The sequence below is a fragment of the Condylostylus longicornis genome, unplaced genomic scaffold, assembly GCF_029603195.1.
Source record: "Condylostylus longicornis isolate FDR11 unplaced genomic scaffold, ASM2960319v2 ptg000014l, whole genome shotgun sequence".
Classification (NCBI taxonomy): Eukaryota; Metazoa; Arthropoda; class Insecta; order Diptera; family Dolichopodidae; genus Condylostylus; species Condylostylus longicornis.
In genome coordinates, this window is record NW_026577983.1 from 2,911,205 (window position 1) to 2,930,621 (window position 19,417).

A 19,417-nucleotide genomic window follows, 5' to 3' on the forward strand; every position below is an offset into this window, starting at 1 on the left:
TAAAAATATGTAAATGTATGTATGTGTCTTAAAGAAATTTAATATGTAATTTTATACAATTGTGTGCACATGTGTTGTAGCACGCAAATATAATAAGTACATATTTAAAAGCGGGAAAATTCTATATGGTTTATTTTTAGATGTAATTTCTGTCATGGGACTTATTTGTTCTTCTTTCTTATATTTCTTAATTCTGTTTCATTTACAATACTACTCGAGTATTTCATTTGTTATTTTAATTTAATATTCATTTTGTACTTGACCTGGTATTCGATCCATAAACAATGTATTATAGACTTAAAAGAAATTATACTTTTTCTTAAAAAATAATTTGAATCAGTTGATAATAGAATTGTGTCTAAGTATTCAATAACTTGAAAAAAAATGCGCCCTTAACTTTATGCAATAAACATTTTACTTTATTCATACATTCTCAAACATAGGAGCACAAGCTTTTGCATCATGTTATTGTTGCATACGTATACATAATTTAAATTAATTCTTCTATAAAATTTATTAAGTGATTGAACCATTTAAGATTTGTGATTAATTTAAAAATCATCAAAATATCTTGGATGAAACAAATTATTGTTCACATGCATGCACTTTATTCAATTAGCAACTATTGCTCTCCTTCTATATTTTACGTTTATTAAATATCACGTGCTCGTACTACAAAAATTCTAGTTACAATTGGAATTATACTCCAAAGTAACAAATTACTACACACAATCGAATTTGAATATATTACAAAAAAAAAACATTCGTGTGAATTGTTTACTGCACGCGATTCGGCATCTACAGAAAGGCAGAAAAATTATTTAGAACAAAATTATTTAATAAACATTACCTTTGTCGTATACGAAAATATGCACAAGTATGTACATTCAATAGCTAGTGTATTATGAATTTTATATTATTATTTACTATAAAGACGGCATAAATTATTTACTCATTTTTAGGGCTATATTTTTTTAATAATATTCCGTAAGCATATTTTTTTGGAATTAACCTAATAAACTTCATATTTTCTCACATATAATCCAAAATGTTATACGAGTAATATAAAAAAAAAGTAAAATTCTTTTAAACTAGTTTAATTATATTTACTATGTGAATACATACACACATACAGTAAGCTTTAGGATAATTATTTATTTATTTTATTATGAAAGTAAAAAACAAAATATAACTACTTCCCTGTTATTTTGATGGCATAAATTGTTCTATGAATGTCCTTTCAACAAAGTATAGAAAATCATTTAAAAAACATTTTTTTTTTTAAACACCTGCACGCCATTTAATCATTTATTTTCCTGTTATTATTAGTTAGAAAAACAAAAAACAATAAAAATTTATGAAACCTTAAAAACTGTTGTTTCCATAAATTTGTAATTTTTAATTAGAATTTTTTTTTCATCCATTTTTTACTGGCACTATAACAAACCATCAAAAGAACAAAATAATTATACGTTCTTTTTTATCCTTTTTTCCACACTAACTACAACTTTTAAACATTTAACTTTATCGTGCATTTTATTAATTATCCTAAAAACGTGCATGAAAAAAATTCAAAAGGAAAACCGAAAAAAAAACAAAAAACAATTTTTCAAAGTTTAATCAGATGTTTTTATATAAATTTGTACGGTAATTAGATTTTAAGCATTTGATGTGTGATTTTCTATACTAAGGAAAAAATGTTAATCGGAAGTAAAAACGCAATCTTGTTTTTACTTCGTTACTACCTATTTTAGAATAGTATCCAGATCCAGACCTTTGTTTTAGAAAATGAATTGCTGATGTCGTAAAATATAATTATTAATTTTAAATGAAATAAAGTGATTGCTTGCAATGAATAATTTCGTGGGAATTTTAACAAAACATAATATGGGAAATTTCACATTAAAAAACTAAGTGTTTAAGACACTAACATGAAAATGTGCATGTAGAAAATAATATTATGAGTTATGCCTTTATAGAAATCAAAAATTTATTCATATTTACAATGTATTTTAATATATTGTTTTTTCTTTAAGGCAAAGTAGTTTATATTGACGATAATTGATCACTTTTTTAAAAACTGCATTTAAATTTCATAGTTTAATTTTCTTTTTACCGATCACAATGCATATAGAAGACATAAAAATTATGCTATAACAGGAATTTTCACACGTGATGTTATCGGCGAAAATGCGTGTCTCTACGGTAGAAAAGCATAAATAAACTTTTTTGAAAGGATATGCCAACCATCTGGTTTTAGGAACTATCCCCATATCACGATTCAATTTTATGCTGCAGGTCTTAAAATTTTATATTTCAATTGTGAATGTAACTGGCGAACTTTTCACTAGAGCCAGGTTACCGAAAAACTATTAAGAACCAAATTAACATTTTCCTAGGGATATTAAATAATCTGTTATATTAGTGTTAGTAAAACTTGAAATAAGTGATTAATACCAGAAAAATGATTATACAACTTCAACTGTTATTTGGTCATATCTTAGAAATTATTTAAGCTACAGTACTGAAATTTTGTATAAACAAATATGGTAACATGGCCACTATGCATGCTTGTGATGACTGTCATACAACATCAAAATTTTTTGACAGTATGTTAGAATTTATTGAAGCTATAATATAGAAATTTCGCGAAAACAAAAATATCATTGTGTCTCTTTATTGTGTCATTATTCTTGCGGCCATCACATAGTTGATAGGGCCAATTCAATACCCATGTTCTATACCCCATATAAAATGTAATATAACAATTACTTGCAACTTTATTATAACTGAGATATAATTTAATTTTATTATATACCAAAATCATTAAAAAGCTTCGTACGTGAAGTATTTAAGTAAATTTACTAAAAACTCTCTCAATTATCCTCAATCTTCAATCCTTCTAACATACATTCTAATTACCCTCTATATTTTATGGAAAAGTTCACTTTGTTTACAAACAATTTTTTTCTAAAATCATTTCAAACATTTTATATGCACTCCTTTTCATCAATTTTGCCTTCTAACATTGTTTTATAAGAATTAAATAAGTACACAAAATTGTGATTAATACTTCTTAATTACACAAATGGAATTAAGAACCAAGTGTGTTTCAAAGACATTTTTAATCTCTTTTAAAAGTAATTAAATTGAAATTAATTTAATTAACAATATTTTTCATATATAAAAGTATTATAAGAATATGGCAAGCAGCTTTTCTAAACTCTTAAACAGTATAAAAATGATAAAAATAAAACTTTTAATGCAAAAAAAAAAATCTACTGAAAATCATCTTAGCCTATAAAAATTTTAAAAAAGATTTCAATAAATTAAAAATAAACAAAATTTTTTATTAAACATGTAAAAAATAACAAACAATTTAAAAGAACAAAAACAACAAAAAAATTAAACAGAAATTTGTTTATGAAAAAAAAAACTTTATGAAAAAAGAAGGCATATTTCATACATACACATAATATATATATACAAGTATAATATGGATGATGATAACAAAATGGCGCTCATAAAATATTAAAAAAAAAAAAAAGAAAAAAAAAATTACACAGAGTCACATGTGAACTCAGAAATGTTGTACTTTATTTTATCTTTCTTTTTACAATATTTTAAATTTTCTTTCACCTTCATTTCACAAAAAAAAAAAATTCCATAAAATAAAAAAATTATTTTTTTGAATAATAATATGAAGGTAGGTACCATAAGGATACATAAGAATTAATGGTTTTTAATTTTATTTAAAATGAGCTTCTCATCCAATTTGTTTCATCAGGATGTGGTATTTACAGTAAAATCAAGAAAATACGAACTGCGGAAAATGTTCTTAACAAAGAATTTTAATATTATTCAAGTTTATTCAATGTTAAATAATTAAAATTTCTTGCTGTATAATGTCGCTAAAAATTCCTCATTTGAAGAATATTACTTTAGGTGACGCTCTCTTCAATTACCAACCTCGTAAAAGTGTTCCAAAAATATTGATAAGCTTATGTATAGTAATTACAAAAATTATTCTAATTATAATATTATTTCTTTCACTTATCGGGAATGTACTTCATGTATAGAAAAGTAAAAAAATGTATGTAATAAAATAGCCTAAAAAAAATTAATAAAAAGATAACTAAGCTAGAGGTTAAATTTAAGACAAGTATAATTTATTCCTTCCTTTTTTAATATTGTTAAGAAGACTTGAAATAAACGATAATAAATTTTTTACTATTATGTTTAATTATAGAAATATTTTACACACATATATATATTATGTACATATATATACATATAAATGAATTATTTCTTTAACTGGTATTAAATTTTAAGGGTTTTCAACAATTTAAAATGTAATTTATACTTTAAAAATTGTAAAATGTGTAAAATTTTTTGAAAAAAAAAAATAATGGTTCTGTTTTAATAGCTTCCTTAATTTCAATTGAAATTAGTTTAAAATAAACCGGATCATCTTAATTAAATTTTCGCACTTTAAATTTTTATGTAGAAAAACCATTATTAAGTTTTAATTATTGAACAATTTTGGTTATCTGTATAAATTTAAGCATAGTACTCAGCAGAAAAGAAACAATAGTATAGTCTGTTGAATTAATTTCTTTTTTTATTACTAATAATCTATTCACACACTACAACGAATAATTGGTTATTCTCGAATGCGTTGTGTTTAACTACAAATTTCACATGGAAAAAATTTGTCAAAGTAAAACATGCTAGTTTTTCAAAACCTGTTTTTCTATTGAGAAAGATTGGTTTTTGAAATTTTTTCATGAAATCAAAGAAAAGTGATCAAATCAAGTGTGAATTCAATTTTCTATAAGTAAAAAAACATTTTACTGTGACTACTGCCATCTATTGAGAAATACAATAATATAAATATTTCTTAAAAATATAGGTGCTACTCGTACTTCGAAAACAACAATAGTTTTTAAGAAATTTTTGTAACAAAAAATTTCTTTATAGCTGTTTTTATATGGTTGTTATTGATATAAATCTTAGACCAGAGTTTGAAGAACTTATGGAAAAGCAGAAAGGGTTTCTTTGCCATGATCCGACTTGACTGTTGTTTCAAAACAAACCGACGCTTTTCATGATATCATACAAGTTCATTCTTGTGTAATTTGGGAGCACATTTACTTTATGTATGACTTTAAATTACTCATTTTGTTATAATAAATATAAAACTTGTTGTCCTTATCCAATCTTTATTTATTTAGTTATATGAAATCCTGATCTATAGAACACTTGGTTTATTTTACTAGAGTGGAAGTACAGTGAGAGAATACGAATTTTATTTATGTATGTTATAATCTAATAATTTAAAAATATAAAAGGTAAGATTTTAAAAGAAAATTCCGTATTATTATCTTAAATTAAATCAAATGTGTGCAAATTTTATTCATCAACAATCGAGTTTTTTGTAATTGAGTGAGGAAGTGAATTTGTTTCAATAATACTTTTTGAGGAAACCTATAATTTTTGCATATTAATTATTTAATGTGCAATAGTTATATCCGACTTATTACGAGTAGTGAAATTTTTTGAGTATGTGAATGAATAAAAAACAAATATTGGGCTAAACTGTAAAGAATTTTTTTAATTTTTTCATTTCCTCCTTTTTCCAATTTGATCTGAGAATAATAAAGGAATCTGTAATCGTAAGCACAAACTTATATCCCTGAAGGTATGCAAAATATAACATAACTGGTAAACCTTATACCCTTATTGCAGAATAATAAATGTTTATTAATAAAAATTCTATCATTTTGTATTGTATTAGTTCTACTCTAATATTATAAATTTTCTACCCATCTTAAAATATTAGGATTTTCATATAATTGCGAACATATTTTATGTAAATATTATGTGTTATATTGCATATAGGAATATGTACATTATTTTTGTATTATACATTTATAGTAAAATACAAATATAAAGATTTGACTTTAGACTTAAAATCTCATATCCTTATATTTTTTTCATAAAGGAAACAAAATAGAAAATTGCGGGGTATGGAAAGAAAATAAGAACAACAAAAAATCTTAAAAGTTAAGTCCATCCCTGTTGAGTAATGGTTTATTTTATCGTGATTATTATTTTTTATTATCGCTGGTTATAAAAATTTATGTTTAAATAACCATTTGCAATCTATATAATAAAATGGTTACGAAATAAAAAAAAAAAACACGAATTTATACTCATATATACTTACACACTACACGCAAATATTATAAGAGGTAAATTTGTATTTGAAGCTTATAAATGGAATTTTATAAGGAAAAAGAAATAAACAAAAATGAAATAATAAAAAACCAAAATGAATAAAAGGAAAAAAAAATATCAAAAATATTAAAAGGACCTCAATACAATGATATAATCTTTTTTTTTTTTTTTATCTTACATATATGGTAGTTGTTTTGTGTGAGCAGTAAAGACATGTGTAAAGAATATAAATTTAAATTTTTTTATATTTTATTTTTGCTGTTCAACTCTTGGACCCCCGCATATAACTTTTATTCAATATATAATATGTACATATGTATATATATACAAATATTATGTGAAAATACATATTTGTATATTTATCAATTACTACTACATAAAAATAAATTTTTTTTTTTAGCATGTCCTCTCTTAAAGTCACGTATAAAAATAAAAGATTAAAAATATATTTTATTACCATTGGAGCAAAAGCGCATACCCTATACCAAAAATGGAGAAAAAAAAATTGAAGAAAAACAGGAAAATTATGTATTTCTTCATCTTTTGTTTGTTTGTTTGTTTTCTTTTTTTTTCTAAAGTCATAAAATTCACATTCACTTTATTCTTAAGATAAAAGTACATATTTTTTCGTTATTGTCAACATGAGTTAAGAAAAAAAAAGTAAAAGTGATCAAATATACCGTATATGTAATACGTACATAATAGGTACATAATTATGGTATATAAAGTATTATATGTATACATGTATAATATGCAAGCATATATGAAAGTATTACCATATATAAAAAAAAACACAACGGTTCTTAAACATAAAATTATAAAAAAAAAATAAAAATTATGAGGGTATGAAATCTAAAATGGTTAAGGTGATGAAATATAAGTGTATTGCAACTTAAGTGTCATATTTCATACGCAATACAATACAATAACGTCACATATAACAATAAAAAAAAATTCTATATATGAGTCGTTGTATGTCAAGCTATGTGTACTTATATTTGATTATGATAAGGGTATAATTCTGTGTTCGATTTAAATTGTGTTATTTTTATCCTTTTTTTTTTTGTTTTTTATGTAAATAAATTATAAAATTTTCTTGAGAAAATAAAAATAATAAAAAAAAAACATCTTTTTTTGTCGTATATTACGTACTACCATGGTAATAACGTGTACAATACAAAATATGGTTTAGAAAAATTTAGGAGAATTTTTTTTTTTAAATATTAACGCCTATAATCTTCGCTTTATATTAATAAACATAGACGTATATGACATACATATGTGGGTGAAGAGATGTAGTAGTATATGTGGGTGAAATAGCGTAAATTATTCAACACATATTATATGTTTCACAATAACTTGTTTACATATAGGTTTCACAAAAATTGATATTCAACGATGTGCATACAATTTCATTTTAAATTAATCCCCAATTATATTTATAATTTGTTGGAATTTATATTTTGCTCACTTAATGTATATAACATTAGCTTAATTTGACGCTTTAATTATCTCCCAGTCCATAGAATTTTACATAAATATTATGAAGAATTTTAATTTGATTTAATAATCTTTCCAAATTAAATTTTGCTCGTAATTTTTGTCATTAAGAAAATTTCGTCAGAAATTATAATACAAGAAATTTTATTTTATAAATGTGAAGTGTCTGATACCTGTACTATATAGCCTAAAATATCTCTTAAATTATTTAACTGCGTATTTAAATGAATTGTTGTGTTATAAATTTCAGTTAGCAATATTAACAAGTAAAAAAGTTTTTTACCTTATTATATACAATAGCAGTTTGACAATTAAAAAATAATTTAAAAAATTAGAATTAGCTTCCATTGTTGTATGGCAATTACCCAAATCAGTCAAGCCATTCCACCAAAACTTGAGGAATTAATTCAAAATTAGCTTTTGGAAATCGATATTATACCTTTCACGAAAGTGCGGGGTATAAAAAATAAAAGTCTTTAAACTGAAATCACCAATGTTATTTGCTTCCAATTAGTAATTTTTGAAAATATTGTGAATTTTTACCAGTACCAGATTGTGAATTTTTAGTGGCTGATAGAATTACAATAGCATACGTCCTATGATAAAATTAAGACGCATTTTATGGAAAAATAAAGCAACCGATATTTAATTACTGAATTTGGAGCAAATAATTAACGAAAAAAGTAAAATAAATAGAACATTTTATTATTTTCATTTTTTAGAAATTCGTAAAAGAGACTTTTTTCCCTGTCTTTTATTTTGTTCATTAGATTTCAGAAAATATAAAATAAAAACAAACCTGAAGAATCTAAAATCAAATATTTTTCATTTTATTGTATTTTTTAGCACCTCCTGAACGTATTAGCATTCGTGATGATTCTGGTATTGAAAGATCCACAGTAGTTGGGCCATACAGTGAGGGTGATGTTGTTTCACTGAAATGTGAGGTTTATGGAGGTGAGTAAATTTATCTACTTTTTTTCTTTTAATATTCTTCGTAGCTCATATGTACCATATTTAAATATGGTAAGCAATTTGTTTTATACACTTATTTAAAAATAAGCACAAATTTGTATAAATAACAAATAATTGCATTTTTATGAAGTTGCGAAATTTTACTTAAAATTAATCCTTGTTACATATTTTTAAATTATTGAATTCATTTGTCAAAATATCCGAAAATGATACAGATACGCAAGCTAACTGAAACTAAATGGTATTCCACTCCGGTTAAAGTCCAAATACCCTGCATTTTAAAAATTTTAAAAATTTAAACTTTTATTTGGAAATATTGTATGTAAATTTCTGCAAATAATTTTCAATGCAAAAAAATTTTGATTTATTTACATAAAAAATTTTAACTTTTTCACCTTTCGATTCAAAACTTGCTAGTGGAAATTTGAAAAACAAAAAACTTTTTCAAAAGTAACTATAAACACATTCCAAGAATAACACTATTGGTTCTTTCTATCATAACAAATTTTTAACATGTAATTAAAATTTAAACTAAAATATAATGTGTATAACAAAAATATGTAGTTATACACACTGTATTCAACCGGATGAATGAATGCATAAACAAATATGCTCGTACTTATTCACTTATTCACATTTGAACTCTTCATCATTAATAAAATATTCCAATTTGTACAAGCCAAAGGTTATTTACATTCATAAAGAGATTCACAAACAAATTAAAAAAAAAATATTTTTTTTTAAACAAAACAGATGTCCTTTTTTCATCTTACTCAGAAAAATAATATTTGTTTTTTGTTTTTTTCTTTATAAAAAATGCACTTACATGTAGGTAAACCAACACCCAGTATTAGTTGGTATCGTGATGGTATACCAGTTGCATCAGAAACTAATATTGTGCCAAATGCACGCTATGTACAAAGTGAAATTTCATTAGGTCCTCTTGGTAGAGAGGATCTTAAATCAAGACTGACATGTAGAGCAAATAATCATCCAAGAGCAACTCCATTAGAATCAATTGTTGAAATTGATATGAATTGTAAGTATATATAAAAAACGTTCTTTTATGTTTAAGTATGCGCAAATTTTCTTTTTAAAATTTTTTTTTTAAGTATGTTAATATGTATTTAATTATGTAGGTATGACATAGAAAATTATATAAAATGATTTTCTTTCTTTTATTTGTTAAAAAAAATTATTAAAAAATTATTGTGAAAAGCTCATATTTTTTTATAATTACTCGTTCTTAAAAAGAATTTTTATGGTTGTCTATGAATAATTTTGTAGTAAACAGTGCAGTTTTGAAATTGAAAATTCTTGTACAACCAATGAGTTGAGTTCTCATCCAAAATTATATTAACCTAGCAAAAATGTATGCAACGTGAGTGGTATCTGGTTTAGAAGACTTTATTAAAAAGGGAAACGTGTTAATTAAAATGTATGAGCAGCAGCCTTAAACAAAAAAGATCTACATACATACATATTTTTGTAAAGATGTTTTAGACTGCATACCGCTGTTTGCAATCCATTGAAATATTTGTTTGAAAGTCATCCGAAAATCTACTCCAAGGAACCTGTAAAATTCAATTCAAAAATAAAATTTAATTTCAATATTGGAACATAGTTTTGATATTAGGAACATCTTAATCGTTAATAAAGTTTCCATTCATCTTTAGACTTCAAATTGATTTAATTCTCCACTGTAAAATTTTACGCAATGCTTATCCGCCTTTTATGAAATCTTTGTAGGTTTACTATTTCTTTATAGGTCTACTATAACAAAATTAAATTTTACATAAAATTTGAATAACCACTACGTATTAAAGAAGTCGTTTTTTCTAAAATTTTCAATAAACACCTACAATGAAATGTAAAAATAAGAAATGTCATTCATCCGAGTTTTTTATGGTAATCAATTTAATAATTAGAAAAAAGAATACTTCCAAAAAAATGTTGTTTTCACCGAAAAATTGAATATTCATAAATGTCCAACACACACACAATTTCCTTTTAACACGTTAAGTCCCACGCTTACCGGTGAACAAAAAAAAAATTTGTGTTATGTCCTAATGTTTCACAAGTGAACAAATTCAACTTGGATCCGGTGAACACAGAAAACCATACAGAAAGTCTAACATTTATTTCAGGAGAAATTTCTTAAATTAAGGAAACTATTTTTTAAAGAAGCTATAAAATATTAGAAGTTCTGTTGTCCTTTGAGAGTAATTGAAATTAAATTCTTGCGACTTAATTAAGGAGCTGTAAAAAAATTGCTACTCTAAAAATGTTCACCGGTGATAGAATGGAAATCAACGAGTTAAAAATTATGATTATTATTTTATAACTTTTCACAGAATTATTTTAATACTGAATAACCTTTCAAATTTAAACTGTGACCTTTCAAGCAAAAAAAAAAATATCTTTCAATTATATTTGAATAAATTTAATCCTCACATCCTTAAATTTTACTTGTAAACAGTTAACATTCTCTTACTACTTTACTTTTACTCTTTTATGCTGATAAGTATCACAACATTAATTTTTTGATTACAAAAAAAAAAAAAAAAAGAGTACAAAATTGAAAAAAAAAGAATTACAAAAAAAGTAAATACCGGAAATTTCCATTTCATGTTATGTCCATTCCTACCATTTCCGGCGATGAAAAAAAGAAAATCAGAAAAAAAAAAAATAACTAACCACATTTTCATTTGCTCCTTAAATAATAATATGCCTTTAAGATTTTTTTTTACTCTCCTTTCTATGCTGTATTTTAAGAATTTTTTCATTGTCGTATATAATATTTTCTTATAATAACAATTTACATAATATACACATTCCTATAACATAACTTATATACCTACATAATTATTACTTAAAAAAAAATACAATATTTTTGAAGAATTTTTCCTACTATAATAACGGTTTGAACTTTAATATCGATACACTGATTTACCGTTATTATATAAATGACATATTACAATAAGAATACCAATATATGTATAAATATATGTAAAAATATATTAATGTAATAATGCTGACCTTACAGTTAAAAAGAAATGACACAAAAAAAATGAAATCTGAAAGTTATATCTGAGCGGGAAAGTTATTTATTTGATATTTTCGTAGTATACCAATTATGTTTATATTCACATGTACTCGTAGAACATCAGAATGATAGAATAATCGTGGAAATCGACAGATGTCCTTTATAAATATCGACATATTCAAAAATTAAACTAAAATTTTTTTTCTTCCAATGAGCACAAAGAAATACAATTTTTTTTTTATAATATTGTTTTACATTATTAGAAAATCATTTACATAATATCATATTAAAATCTTGATTGACAGATTCTGTAATCACAAAATAACTACACTGAATTGAATTAGAAAGTCTTTTAAAAGAAACACTAAAATGCTCAATAAAAAATTTTATCAAATGTGATTAAATTAATGGTCTAATGGAAAACCTAGTGACTTATCGATTAATGTTCAAATTCATGAATATTAATGATCAAGTTTTTAATAAAATTATTGACTATTTAGTTGTTAATTCCAAAACTTCGTGAGAAAGCAAAATGATTGTATATGTTTCTGGTTTTGATAGAAATAACTTAATATGGTAACGTTTAGCTACCAAAGCGTAACAAATGCATTTTGCAAAATTATGACCAATTTTCAAATTTACTATTACGTTCCCAATTTCTTTAAATTCAAATTTTTAAATTTGTCTTGAATCTGCTTCAATAAATTTTAATTAAAATTTGTCACCAAATTGATTTATTTTAAAACACCAATTAGATCTAGTCATTTTGTTTTGGAAAATATTCACAAATTTTAATTAATTTTATAGAATTAGAAGACATGTGGTAAGTCTGACTACAAATTTCATTTTAACCTACTTAATATACGATAATAAATATACTTTACATACTATAATTAAATATTCATGACCTACAGAATTTTTGCTACCCTTTACTTTGTGCTTCTCCCTATGATTTTTCTATACCATTGTTAAATGAAAAATATAGTTTAATTCAACAATTGAATTGCCCCTTAAAAACAATGAATACAGTTGTTTTTTTTTATTTATTTATTTTCTTTTTTTTGTTTTTATTATATTATTTTGGTTAATGAAATTTTCAGAAATATATAGTAGTTAAACACGATAATATATGTATATGTGTGTTGTATACATTCTTATGGTAAAAAAAAATATTTTCCTTAAGTATTTGCTGTTATTTTTCTTTTTTGTTTTTTAGTAATTTTCTTATTTTCTCCTTTTAAATATATTTTCAGTTGCTCCATTAAACATAAAACTGCTGGGAGCACACCAACCATTATCGGCAGGACGTAGATACGATCTTTTATGTCAGAGTTCTGGTTCAAGACCACCCGCTGTAATAACATGGTGGCGAGATGGACAACGGTTAGAGGAAACTAAAGAAACGGTAATAATATACAAAAAAACATTGATATAAGAATATATACATATAAATACATACATACATTACATAATATTATATATACATAACTATGCACAATTACTTTTTTAGTTTGCTTCTTATATATAAAAATTGGCAGGAAGCATTTAAAATTGAAATATTTGGAAATGAGAATTTCCGATTCTTAAAAAAATAGAATGGAAATTTATTATATTTATTACAATGTATGTATGTGTATATATATATATGTACAAACAAGTTATTATTAACATGCAGATTGTTTATAAATAATATGATTTTTGGTTTAATGTATTGTGTGTGTGTCTTTATTAAAATTTAGAATTGGTTATGTTTTATTTGACGAACAGTCATTATTTTCACTTAAAGTGCTTGATATGATTTTTTACATTTTTACGAAGGGGGTCCTTGAAATTTTTTTTTCTACTTTATTCTAATTTTTTTTTTTTCCTTGTTAACGGTTTGTTGAATACCAAAATTATATACTATATTGTACTGTTATATTTATTATATAAATTATTTCTAGATTCTATATTATTCGTAAAAGTAATTGTTTTTAGAGGGAAATAATTCGGAAAATACATTTATATTATCAGTAAGGAAAAAGAAATGTGTATACATACATATATATAATATATATATGTATTATATTATAATACATTATAAATATACTCTTCAAACAGTTAACCACCTACTGTGATTCAATTTATTTTTGATTTTATTTTATAAATACTTGTATTGTAGTGGAATAAATGTAATTTAGTTTTACTTCTTCACTTTTTCATATTATTTTTTCTCTTTTATTTTTTTCTGCTTAATATTCAAAAGCATAATTAAGTGTGGATACTTAAGACTTAATAATTGCTTTACAATATGAAAAAAAAATTTTTTTATGATGATGGTATATAGAAATACGATTATGGTGTTGAGTCTTTCAAATTTACTCCTATTGTTTCTTCTATCGTGTATATGCGGGGGAATATTATTTCAATAACGATTTTCTCTTAACGAATTTATTTAATCTATTATCCGAAATCTTATATAAATCTAAAACAGCTCCAAGTGTAAGATTATTTTTATTTTAAGAAATTTATATAAAAATAATGAAATAATATATGATTGAAAATGGATTTATTGAAAATTTGGATTGTTTTGGTAGGGGTGTCCATTTCTCACCCATAGTGTACAATAAAACTGAAAAAATAAATCGGGTATTTATAATAATGCTATAGGAAAATCTATAATGTTATACCAAACGATACCAGTGTAATATAGACTAAACAGACTAAAAACTAAAATATTAGCTTACAAAATTTAGGCTACAAAATGTAAGAAGTTTGCCATACGCAAAAGAAGAATTTAATAATAACATTCAATTCATATAATTTGCGTACGCAACTGAATTTATTTAAAAAGATTGGGTTGAGAAAGTTTATTTTGCTTTATACGTACTGTTTTAATTAATTATTTTGTAGTTTTATTTGGTTAACTTCACAACCACGAAAAGATGATTGTTTATTGGTTATGCAACTCTTTTTGCGAATTTTGCCGAGACTCATGAAATCAATTTCCAATACAATATAAGCCACGACCGCGTCACAGAACATGATATTTCTATAGATATGTCTCTTCAAATTATACCAGCAGCTTCATTAATTTCTTAAGATCGTATTTTGATTAGTTCTTCTTTTTCACTCTGTGTAAAGCGAAGACGAAGTTTTAACATACACAACTATTCATTTCTCGTAATTTCTTTCAATCAGGTTTTAGTGCACTTTCAGCGATTTAAAACCCAAATTTGTAAGTTCACTGTTACCAGTCATTCAAATTATTACAAATTATATTATCCATAAGCATAAATCTATGCATATTTTATTGATCAATTAAATCAAAATTGAAATTCTCTATAAATATTTCTATATTGGGCAATATTATTTCTAAAGCCATGTTTTTCCCATTATATTTGCTATGAATACTTTAAAAATTTAATTTTATTACTTCATACATATATGAGACCAGAAAGTATTGCAATTTAAAAACCTCACAATTTCTGTATACAACTTTAAATTTACAATATTGTACCTGAAATAGTCACATAAAAATTTATAATATCAACAAGAATACGATTTCGTACGATGCGATAAATAATTATTTTTCCATTTATAACGCTTGTTAAAAAATATTTTTCGTACAAATTTAAATTTCAGATTTAATTTAGAAAATTGTGTGAAAATGGAGTATACTTTGGTCTTTGACTATATTTTGAGGGCATCATTCATAAAAGAATCAAGTTAATAATAAATTTAAGAATACCGATACTTAACTAAGTCCTGAAAAGTTCATTACACAACTGACATCAAACATTTATATTTTGTTCGCTATACCTTACTTCTCTAACTCCTGAATGTCGTACTTAATCTGCACTAAATTTTGAAAACAACTTTTATTTTGTGATGCCATTATTCTTGTTTAGCATGCAAAGATTTGAAAATTTTGAGTGTACAAGTAAGTTCTCCGAATATCCTGTATTCCGCAAATCTCAACCAAATTACTAAAGATACGTGTATTTATGTATCTCAAATTGAATTTTAAGTTGGTGCTAATACTATTTTTGTTTATAGAATTTTGCAGTTAACTTTATTATTTATACAGTTTCCCTATACATAACCTGACCAAATATACATTTCATTTTAATGTGATTTTCATTCTCTTTTATTATAATTTTTCAACTTAAAAAAATTTTTTTTGTCTTTTTCTTTTTTGTTTTTCCTACAAAAAAAAAATGCAGACATCCAGCGATGGAAATCAAACAACAAGTACGTTGTCAATAACACTCAGTAGATCGGATGCTGGAAAATATTTATCCTGTAGAGCATACAATCAAGCTGTACCATCTGATCCATTAGAAGATGGTTGGAGATTAGATATACAATGTAAGTTTAATTGAAAAAAGAGGAAGAAAAATAAGCAAATAAAATTTGAAATTTTAAAAATGAAAAAAAAAAGAATAAACGGTAAACATATACATACATACATATGAAATATGAAATAAGGATACATTATATACGTATTGTTCTGTTGTTACGTCTACAATATGTAAATGTGTATATGAAAATAAGAAAATCTACATTAAAAAATGTAAATTTTACTTCGTTTTTTTTTGTATTTAGGTGTGTATTATATGTGATTTCATATAATATTTATATATACAGATGTAATATGTGTAGTTAACAATTTACGAATAAAAAAAGTGTAGTTTTTTATTTGTACCATGAGAAAAAGTATATTTTATTATTTATCCTTTATGCTGGTTAATTAAAAGTCCAGTAATTAAAATACGTTTTTTTCATTCTTTACTCGTTTTTTTTTTTGCTGCATTAATTATAAAAAAAAAGTTTATAAAATAATGAAGGTATAGCATGAATACGCTGTACATAAATAGTTAATCATTTAAGTGTATATAGGCTATATAGTTTCTACTTTAAAGAAATCTTTTTTTGTGTGCTTTATAAAAAAAAAATTATAAAAATTTTCACTTCAATCTGGTATCGTCCACATCCCACATTAAATCGTTTTAAAACATATAGGATAATGCCACTAAATTTATGTATACACGCAATATCATTAATATTTTTTTTAAAATGACAATTTAATTTGTTGTTTTAACAACTAGAAACTTCTTATAGTTCTGAATCAGTTTCATGATAATTTTTTAATCAAAGCTTATTCGGAAAAATTCAATTCATCAAAGTATGATAAAATTGATCCTAAAGTTTTCGATTATTCGAAATAAATAAGTTATACCTACATATTACATAATAATTATTAACTATCAGCTCTTTTTTTCAAATTTAAATTTTTCATTCTTATGGGAAAATTCTTTTTTTTTTATCCTAATTATTTGAATATTCATTGACATTTTAATTTGTTTAAAAAAATGCAAGCTTTTCAATTTATAATTTTAAAGTTAAATTTTATGCTGTAATAATTTTCTTTTAATTATTAAAAAAATTTTTTTTTTGTTGTAATAATTTCCTAATTAAAAAATTATTAAATTCAATGTACACATAAATTTAATTTATTCTGGAAAATTAGCAAATGAATTTTACAATATCTGATTGACAAATATATACATCATACATGTTATGTAACTGTATGACAATGTACACAAGTATGTATATATAAATGAAATGCCATCACATTCCTATATATGCACTTATTGTACACACTATTATATAAATATAAATTTAATAAAGTTTTAATTAATTTACAGTCGCAAATATAGAATAATTTGTCATTTATTTTAAGTTAGATAATTTATTGGAATTGACATATACTAACATGCAATGTACTTATACATGTGTGAATATTGTTAATTCTAATGTGCGGCAATAAAATAATAAAAAAGTTGTAATTCTTATGCTACATACAGAGTGATTCTGAAAGGTATACAACAACATACTGCATTGGTTAGAGAATCGAAAATGAGTAAAACATTTTCCGAATCCGAACTGGGTGCCAAATCTCAAGGGTTTCCGAGTTCCAGGGATTTAAACGAATTTTCACGAAATTTTTACTTATCCAAGTTTTTTTTTGATTATATAACTTCCGTTCTGAAAAGGCAAATCAAATTTTTCCCTTGCTTTATTTTTTTAATTTTTTCTAACTAGATAATTTCGTAAGAAATGTTTTAAAACCTTGAAAATATTTTTCATAGAATTTTGCCCAGCCGTTTAAGCTTTAATTTAAGTCGTCAAGAATTAAAAAAATTTTTGCGGTACAGAAGATATAGCACAAAAACCACAAATATTGTGAGCCAAAAATTTAATTAAAATCAAACCAGATATTGATAAAACTAAAATTAAATTCAATTTAATATTCTTTCCAATAATTTTACAAACTTCTCACCAGAACAAACACCAAATTTTCCTATGAAATTCACCTAATTCGGAAAAAATTTATGTTTTTCTTCTTTCAAATCTATTTCTATTCAAATTAATTGCTTTGCTGGAATTCTTCTTTAGTTGCATCAACTGTATACCAATTTTAGTTTTTGTAGAAATATGTTTGAAATTTATTGACCTTATTAAATTATTTATTAGTAATTATTAGCTTAATAATGTTAATACCATATTATTTACAAACTCCATTTTGTGTAAAAAATTAAATTTTCCTATTAAAAAAATTTTTTTTTCTAATAAAATAAATGTCAAAATTTATATGACATACCTTTAAAAATTCGTTTCAGCTGGATAATTTTACTAACTCCAGGTGCCAAATGGTGTCTAGATTCCAAAAATTATTTTTTCTAATTTTTAAATTGCACCCAATCTGAGAAAAATGCATTTAAAAATTTCAAACCATATAGGTACCATTTCTTATAAAAACTGGCAAAATAAAAAACCTATCAATTTTTTTTACCAAGAAAAATTTCGAAAAAAAATTTTTGATTACTAGATTTTTTTTTTGTTTTTCCTAATAGTAAAAATTCTAGTTTTTCTTTTCAAAAATTTAAAATTTTTTTTTAAATCAATTTTAGTTTTTCAATTAAAAAGTTTTTGTAAAATTTCGTTTCAATTTTGTTACAGCGTTTAATTGTTTCATGTTTCATTAATTACAGCGTTTAAAATCAAAAATAATGAAAAATAGGGCATTTAAAATCTTGACATTGAAATGGTTTTTGTGCTAAATTGTCTGTACCATACTGCTGGGCAAAACTCTATAAAAAAATTTCTAATGAAATTGTCAGTCCGGAACAAATGTTTTACCCATTTTTAATACTCTAACCAATTGAATATGTTGTTGTATAACTTTCTGAGTCACCCTGTACATAAAATATGTAACATATTCTTCTCATCATGTCGAAAAAATATTTGAACTGGATAGTGAATTGAATTGTCAATCATTAAAAGCATTTTTAATTGAATTTTTTTTTTTAATTTATAACAAATCAAAACATTTTGAAATAAAATATTTGCAATTAATTTTTCAATAAATTTTAATTTTAAGGATTCTTTTAAAATATTCTAAATATTCTATACTAAAATCTATATATTTAATTAGATAATCTATAGCACTATACTAAATCTAAGTTTTACAGATCTATTCGTATAGAAACAATTTGTTTTACTTTGGCTTATTTAATCGACAATTAATATTTAGTAACGGTGAAAAATATAAATTTTAGATATTTATATAATTTTTTTATAAAATTTTAAATTCAACATATAATTGGTCAA

At 23.8% G+C, this 19,417-nt stretch overlaps 1 protein-coding gene across 1 annotated transcript in view; it reads left to right on the plus strand.

The window, feature by feature from the left end:
• The window catches only part of LOC129605797 (hemicentin-1), a 148,888-nt gene that overhangs the window by 95,993 nt on the left and 33,478 nt on the right, over positions 1-19,417 (plus strand). Inside the window, exons 4-7 of the mRNA XM_055515747.1 lie at positions 8,587-8,697; positions 9,548-9,754; positions 13,015-13,166; positions 15,967-16,111. Of these exons, the coding sequence (XP_055371722.1) occupies positions 8,587-8,697; positions 9,548-9,754; positions 13,015-13,166; positions 15,967-16,111 (615 nt within the window). The remainder of the gene's footprint in view (positions 1-8,586; positions 8,698-9,547; positions 9,755-13,014; positions 13,167-15,966; positions 16,112-19,417) is intronic.